General features: G+C 31.7%; 1 protein-coding gene across 1 annotated transcript; it reads right to left on the reverse strand.

Annotated features, from left to right (window-relative positions):
- Window positions 1-1,693: 1,693 nt before the first annotated feature.
- Window positions 1,694-3,971, reverse strand: LOC104214804 (protein PLANT CADMIUM RESISTANCE 2-like). Its single transcript, XM_009764517.2, has 4 exons — window positions 3,661-3,971; window positions 3,176-3,247; window positions 2,400-2,612; window positions 1,694-1,923 (listed from the first exon to the last, which is right to left on the reverse strand). The coding sequence occupies exons 1-4, from the start codon at window positions 3,875-3,877 to the stop codon at window positions 1,847-1,849; spliced, it is 579 nt and encodes a 192-aa protein (XP_009762819.1). The 5' UTR covers window positions 3,878-3,971; the 3' UTR covers window positions 1,694-1,846.
- Window positions 3,972-8,480: the final 4,509 nt, after the last annotated feature.

Below are 8,480 nucleotides of genomic sequence, written 5' to 3' on the forward strand. Positions count from 1 at the left end.
TTTTCTTTCTGAAGCTGAGTTCCTTTGTCTTGAATGGGATACACAATGCTTTTGAGTAGAATATTCTTCGTCCGATTCACATACAGGCAAGATTTTCTTGCCTTGAATTAAGGTGTGTTCAAATGCTGTTACTTATCCAGAAAGAAAGGAAAAAAGCGTGGTTAAATGCTTTTTCATTGGCTCAGGATTGCCTCAGTCCTTAGAAACGCCGGAATATCTCCTTCTATAACGGGGCAGCCTGATGCACTAAGCGTCGTATGCGCAGGGTTCGGGGAAGCACTAGATGATAAGGGTCTATTCTATGCAGCCTTACCCTGCATTTCTGCAAGAGACTGTTTTCACGGCTTGAACCCATGACCTCCTGGTCAAATGGCAGCAACTTTACCCAAGGTTCTCCTTCAATATCTCCTAGTATAATCTATGCTATTTTCATACTTTGATGCACGAAATTGAATGGCTTTTCAGCTGAGTAGGAGAATATTAAGCTAAGTATTACTTTCCACCACTGGTCACCCAACTAATGGTTTTGAAGAGGGGAGATGCAGAAATGACTATTAAGGCTATAAGCATGCAAGTAAAAACTTGGTCACATATGTAGGATTAGAGAATAACCTTGCAAAAAATAAACTTATTGTAAGAATTACAATCATTGCAGCATATCCTGAAGAAAGCAGTAATATAAACTGCTGGACAGGATATTTGCCTCTTTACAGCATCTACATTGTGGAAGCTGAACATGCAACACTAACAATGCATCTGAAAAAACTGCTGCACTTAACTAGTCATATTTTTAGTGCATATACCTCTCTTCAGAATCTAGAGGAAGCAACCGATTAACGCTACAGAATTCTGCTGCTGCTGCTACCTTAACCTCCCTCAAGATACTAGAGGGCCGTCAAAATTTCAATCTTTCCTCTCTTCAAAACTGAAGAATTCGCTGCTCATTAAGCTCTTCTGCTTGTGGTTATCTTTGGTCTGCGATTTCACGCCTTAGTGACTCCATATCCATGACAAGGCCAGCAGTGTAAAGGCTATCAAATAGCCAATAAGTTCAGGGGCTAATTAGGACTAGTAATAATTTAGATGTGCACCAAATAAACGGTATTAAGTTTAGGGAATTTTTAGGTCTTTTGTCAACTTTATATCCCGTATATTTAATTTTTAATCCAAAAACCAAGCATCTACCTGCAAAAGTATATATCCTCTAAACAATCTTATTGTTATTATTTAAACTATATATATAATAATAATAATAATAATAATAATAATAATAATAATAATAATAATAATAATAATAATAATAATAATTCTCACATTAGAATTATAGCAGAACTTGTTCACAACCTGAGTGATCCCTAAGAAGGCACATCTAGATAAGACAAGTGATCCCTACAAGATGAATAATTTCACGACTAGATATTCCTATGATTAATATTAATAAATAATTTTCTTATTGGGTGTGTTAAAAGCCTTAAATGACGGCTAAAAAGGATTCAGTAGAGTAACTAAGAGTCAGCACTGTAGTATCAGTGGTCTAAAGATTCAACGACATTGTTAAAAACCATTTTATCGAAAACGGGAAATAAGTGCTGAATGGGGTAGAGAAGTGGAGGACGACACGCTAATTAGGTTTTATTAAGTACTTATTACTATATAATACACGCGGCAAAGATTTAGTAATCGCAATTGAATATAAAGTATGTCACAAAGTCACTAGCATTAATAAACATGTACAATATAATATTACAAATCTTACCACACACAAATCACAATCCCTTCCCTATAATATTCACTTACTATATTAGATTACAAATCTCTATTGAACCCTCTGGCATTCCACATTCCTCTATCTACTCATTCCTCCTTCAACTGTTGGTGGCATAATCAGTCCACGATTTTGCCTCTCCACATTTCCATGCCAACCTGTTCATAAAAAATACACAGAGTTAATAAAAAGACAATTTTTGAATTGGTACTTCTGAGACATAGATTAAACTCCCAAAGTTTCAAAAAGATTGACAGTATTTTTTTATTTGTCTGTTTCAAGAAAATTAGCATATTCATATATTTTCTCAGTGGCGGATCCAGAATTTATAGGTCGTGGGTGCCTCACTGATTTTAATGTGAATTTACAGTGATCAAACATGATCCTAATGAGTGCTCCTGGTCAATTATTTATATTTTTAAGTATTATCTATGAATACATAACACAATTCGCCAAAGCCAATGGGTGCTTACCTCAATACATAAATCCGCCATTATATTTTCTCTATGCGAAACTTTTATAGGCATACAGATATTATGATTTGTTTATGACCACTTTCAAAAGTATTCTCCTCTCTATTAACTTTTATGTCAAATCAAACTAAAACAAATAAACCGAAATAGATTGTCTTTACCAATGGACATATCAACTCCACGATTTTTGAGCTCTCGATACTCTTGACATAAGGCACAAGCTTCACAGAAACAGTGAACCAAGCAATCGCCACAAGGGTTTTCTTTCAACAAGTATTGTTGTCTCATCTTGGAACGATAGAAACAAGAGTAAAAACATGGGCAACCAGTCACACATATTATTATTGCGTATAGTGCTCCACTTACTCCACAAGCTGCAATATGAAGCCAAAAAAATACGATTAATAAATTCACGATTTTAAAATAATACTATACCACTGCTATTTTCTGAAGATGGGTGTAAATGAAGTAATATGCTTAGAAAATTTCAATTACATGTATATATAGTTTAAGGTGAAAGCAATAAGTGCGTTCATAATAATTTATAGAATCTCAGGAATATTCATGATTATTTTAGCATAAATTCTTTGTGAAAAATGGTGCAAATTAATGGTTTGGTCAGGTTAGTTTCTTGCAAATTCAAGCCAGTTGAATTTAGTATTTTATATTCCGTCCGTTTTCTTTTATTTGTCATGTATTGACTTTACACTCTCTTAAGAAATTATTTACTAAATTACCGTTAGTGAAGGTAAGTACAATATTTTCAATAAATCAATGACTGAGAAGTGGGTAAGATTAGAAGAAAGAAAAAAAAATAGTACCAATTTAAGAATTGGTCAACACACTTATTCTTCGTACTTTCTATTTTATCTTTTAAATTGAACCTCAGTATTCAAACAAATAAACATCAAAATAAAAAGAGAAAAGAAATACTTACAATTAGAACCCTTGTCTATAATCTCAGCTATCTGTCCAAAAGTGATGCATGGACACCAGAAAGTTATGCAACCTGATCAAACAAACAATTGGGGAAAATGTAAACAAACAGAAATTAAAGAACTCATGATTCCAAATTGCAATAAAATCAAAAGTAATATATTTGATTAATAGTATTTGCTCCATCCGTCTCAATTTACATGGACTTTTTGCTTCTTTAGAGTCAATTTGACTAACTTTTAAAGTTAAATTAGATTAGATCAACTCAATATTTCAAAACTAAAATTAAATATTCAAAAATTATAAGAAAAGATCTATTAGTTAAAATTTTTTCTCATGTCTAATGAAAAACTATTAGGACATTTTAAAATATTCGTCAAAGTTCATATTGTTTTTATTTCGATAAGCCAAAAAATGTCACCAAATTGAAACAAAGGAAGTAACAAGCACGAAAAAAAAAGTATTTTAAATATCATATGAACTTACAGTTCTTGGGGTCGGACATACAGTCACATAAACCAGTTGACCATGGAACAAGATTCTTCTTTTTCCGATACATGGCCAGCGGCGGATCGACTGACTCCACGTACAACTGCCCTTTAGAGCTAACCGGAACACCGGTCTGCGGCGGCGGGGGGGTTTCGTCGCCATAAGAAGATGAAAACTTGTGGTATTGATCACTTGAACTTGTTGAAGAATTCATAATTATTTCAGAAATGAAGTAATGAGGGAGCTGAGAGTTGTTGGTTTGGATAAAAGAAAGTGGAGTACTTGACTAAATGTATACTATATGATATTTCTATGAGATAAGTCTGGTCAAATAATTGGTCTAGTCAATTTTGACGATTCAAAAACGCTCACAGCGTGATCGTGTTAGCTAAGAAACTTCCTATTCCGTATTTCTTTATATTTTAGTATGATTTTTCTCTTTTGTTAATACTTGAATTGTATCATCAAATGATTATGGATAAATAGATATGATCCCTTCACCTTTCATTTAATATTTTGAGTTCGAGCTCTATAATTAGAAAAAATCTAATAGGAAGCGTTTCCTATTTAATGGTCTTACATGATGTAAACTTAGAATTTGTTGGATCCCAAAATAGATATCAAACACTAATGGAAAACCAAAAAAATAAAATAAAAATAGAATTGTTAAGTTAAAAGGGATTAAGGTAAGTGATATCTGACTTGTCTTAACATGAGTCGTGATTGGAATTTTGCCATTTTGACTTAGTCATCGTCGATGTGTTGACTCCTCATATTTCGTTTGGTTTATTGCGTTAATAATTTCACTTAAATTTTGCATAAGTAATACCCCTCTGTCTCAAATTATCTGTCATGATTTCTAAAAATAATTATCTCAAATTATTTGTCAGTTTAGAAGTTTAAGACAATTATAATTTTATTTTATTTTATCCTTAATAGTAATTATTCTTTAAGACTACAAACACCTCAATTATGGGGTAACATCATGATTGTTCAAATACCAATAAAAAATAAATAAGGGTAAAATAGTCAAAAGTACCTTCTAATTATTATATTTTTAAAGGCGTGTAAAATAAAAACACGATAAATAATTTAAGATGAATAGTACAATACTTGGTTTATCGTGCAAGAAAATATAATTGATGCATCATTTTACACGACTACTTTATTAAATTTTGCAAATACCCGAGAACTAAGTTACGTGGTAAATTTGTGTATTGTTTTGTATTGAATTAGATGTGCAATGTGAGTGTAATAGTTCCTTCGGGGACATCAAATAAAAAAATGTATAGACAATTAGCAAAAATTCTATATTGTTATTCATCGCATAACTATTTGTATAGTGTTACGTTATTTATCACATAAATAATTTCTACAACATATTCTATATAAAACTAATTTGTGAGCTAAGTGGCCCCCCCGAAAGAATTATATGGATTAGTAAATAAATTATATTTCTGTATGGTTTTAGGAATATTTGGACACATGGAGGAAGAGTATTGGCCGCATTTTCAACAAGTTTCATTTATTGTGGCTTTATTAGAAATGGCGTCAATAACTTTCTAACTGTGAAAAATATTTTAAATTATCTAAAATTGGCCAAGGATATCATAAAAAGACTCGTTCTGCATTTTCAATCGAGATTTATACATAAATTATTTTTTTTAACCGATATACATAGATTATATATAATTATATACATTATGTATAGATTGTTGTTGTTATATACATTATATATAGATTATACATATATTATACTAATACGGTTATTTTTGGTTAATTCTGGAGCTTCACGGGTTGTTTGATGTGGACTGTAGCTGCTGGGCCTTACTGGATTGGGCCACTCGTTTTCATCAATCTTGGACCAAGAGCTACTTGTGTCATCGCCTACATCAATTTATGCCAATCAATTTTCTCCTTTTCTATTAAATAAAGGGAAACTTACATAAAGTCCAAATAAAACTCAACTTACCAATCTTTATCCATTATTTATAGATTTATCAAAACTAGTCAAGCACATATAAAAATTAAAAAATCAAATAAATAAGGTTTTTTTTTTCTGTCAAAGAATCACATGCAAAAATCTCCTTCCATATTTTTAAGCGTGATTGGCAATATTAGATGCAAAAAGGAAAGGAAATTTCATGGATGAGGTAGCAAATAAGGTGATGAAATAAAAAAAATAAAATAAAATACAATATTCCAAAAATCTAAGCAAAAATGGAACTTTTTGGGTATAGTTGAAATTCATTGAAAACATATAGATAAGTCAATATACAAATTTTAAGGAAAATTAGAAGTGATTTGGACTGGTTTTATATCAGAATTCGTAATTAAATCGAGTTCAAAAAAATTTTCTGCGACACATGTATCAAACATGTCATGCATGTATCTCACACACAGGTATACATGGATATACATGTGATACACAATTGCTACAAATATGATACATATGTGATACACATAATTTTTTTTCATGTTCAGTTTTTACTTCAAATTTTCAATTCAAACCACCTCAAAACTTCACCAAATCATCCCAAAATTGAGATTCAAGCTCCTTAAAATGTACCCAATCTATTCTAATAACACCCACTAAAAAGAAAGCAAAATTTGACCTTTTTTTGTTACAGATAGCTAATTGGCTAATATTAGTAATATTTTATGAATGAGCCAATTTTTGTAATGAGCTACTTATAAATGGACAAAGCTAGTCGTTCCCTTAAATAAATTTAACAAAAAAAAGTTGGAAATGGATAATTTTTTGCTATGAAATCTGACATTATGTGCCGCGATCCGAGCTATATTAACTTTTTATTAATAGTGCCCCGTTTAGTTCTGTAATGATTTTATAAGTTAGTGACATATAATTGCTTCATATAATCGACAAGTTAATAGAGTCCTAATAAGGTAACGATAAAGAAACTTATTTTTCAAGTTTGGAACAAACTATTTCACTCAAATAAATTTGCCTTTTTGTGTTGGCATTTAGATCTTTTATTTTTTTTATTGCTAATAACTCGGATTTAAATTTATAAGTAAGGACGAGAATAGAAATTTTTGAACCGATGGTGGTTATACTTGGTTAATAATTACACATCATGAGCAACTTATAACCTGGAAAAATTCATGAAATTAATACCCTGTTAAGAAACTTAGCTCAAAATAATAATATGAAACAAGTAAATAGACAAGAATGTAGAGAGAAAGAGAGGAGATATTCTTATTTCTTCGAAGTATTCAAGTGTATACAATATGATGCCCAAACCCTCTATTTATAGGATAATATAGGGATGCCATGAATATAGTATTAACTATTGGGATCATGGGAAAGAACATGGAGGAGGTTATAGAGGTGTGGAAGTTACAATCATAATGGTAAAAAGTAGTGGGAGGTTAATAGAGAAGAGTAGTAGGAGTAACTTCTATAGGAATTATAGACATCCACTATAATATTTCATAACACTCCCCCATGGATGTCTATAAATAATGTGTCTCGTTAAAACCTTACTAGGATAAAATCCTGTCGGAAAAAATCCCAGTGAAGGAAAAAGTATACACATATCATGTAATACGCATTGTCTGCTGCCTCGTTAAAAACCTTGCCAGGGAAACCCATTAGGAGAAAACCTGTGCGAAGGGAAAAAGAGTGCAGCGCGTGCTATACTCCCCCTGGCAAAAATATCACTTGATGACGATGAATTCCAATCATATATAATAACTTTTCAATTGCTGATGTTGGCAATGCCTTGTGAAGAAGTTTGTCAAATTATCATTTGAATAAATTTGTTGAACATCAATTATGTCTGAAATAGAACTTTAGTGAAATACGTTTTATGTTGTCTCCTTCAATAGTCCTTCTTCAAATTGAGCTATGCATGCAGTGCCATCTTTATTGTAATTGGAATCGTGTTGAATATCATAATTTGGCAGTACCCTCATAGCCAAATAGATTATTTGAATAACGAACCATGCCCTGCATTTGTATAACCAACATAACCTTGATAATATTTGTTAGAATAAACAAATCTATATCAAGGACTTCTTTTGCAATATAACACTAATAGTATTTTAATATCTCCACATAGGAGTCTATATCTCACTAGCATATTGTTATACTCATGGTTCTAGCAAGATACATTAGTGCAACAATTGCACTAGACACAAAAACAAATCACGTACGTCATGATTGGTCTAATCCACATAAGAATTTGATGAAGCTTTATTTAATAAGTTTCTTGGGAACCTTACTATGCTTCAGAACAATATAAATCCGTCAAGGATTTTTATTATATGCATATCAAGTTTTTCATATATTGCAAAATAAAATCTGAAAACGATTTCATCCACCACAGGAGAACATATCTCCATATAACTAATTCCAGGATATTTACTAAAATCTTATGCCACAAGTCATCTTAATTTCTATCGACTTGATTTTTCATTTCACTTTCAGGTGTTGGGACTATCCGTCCAACTTCACATTTTTCAGGTGAAGTTAATTTTCATCGCGCATTTTTCATTTGGTCAATTATTTATCTGTCCAAATTTCATGACAGATTTGAGCCCAAGATCCTCATCAATATTAATAATATTAAGCGCCACATTATATCAATAACATCGTCGACGATCATTTTACGTCGATTCCATCATCAATCAATAAAGACATAACTTATCGAGATCTCATTATTTTCAGGTACCTGAGCCTCTCCCATGAGGTCTTATAAAGTGTTATGTCATAGTGCTCTTACATAGCACTTGCCTCCTTATTAGGACCATCTTTATCATTTGCTCCTCTCCTTCTTCAAGGAGTTTTATCT

This window comes from Nicotiana sylvestris, chromosome 4 (genome assembly GCF_000393655.2).
Source record: "Nicotiana sylvestris chromosome 4, ASM39365v2, whole genome shotgun sequence".
NCBI lineage: Eukaryota > Viridiplantae > Streptophyta > Magnoliopsida > Solanales > Solanaceae > Nicotiana > Nicotiana sylvestris.

Excerpts from the sequence above, each read along its gene's own strand:
- LOC104214804 (XM_009764517.2), bottom strand. The coding sequence starts at position 3,877 with ATGAATTCTTCAACAAGTTCAAGTGATCAATACCACAAGTTTTCATCT. Across the intron at positions 3,248-3,660 it reads TATGTCCGACCCCAAGAACT|GTTGCATAACTTTCTGGTGT; the intron begins GTAAGTTCATAT and ends TTGTTTGATCAG. Across the intron at positions 1,924-2,399 it reads TGGAGTTGATATGTCCATTG|GTTGGCATGGAAATGTGGAG; the intron begins GTAAAGACAATC and ends TTTTATGAACAG.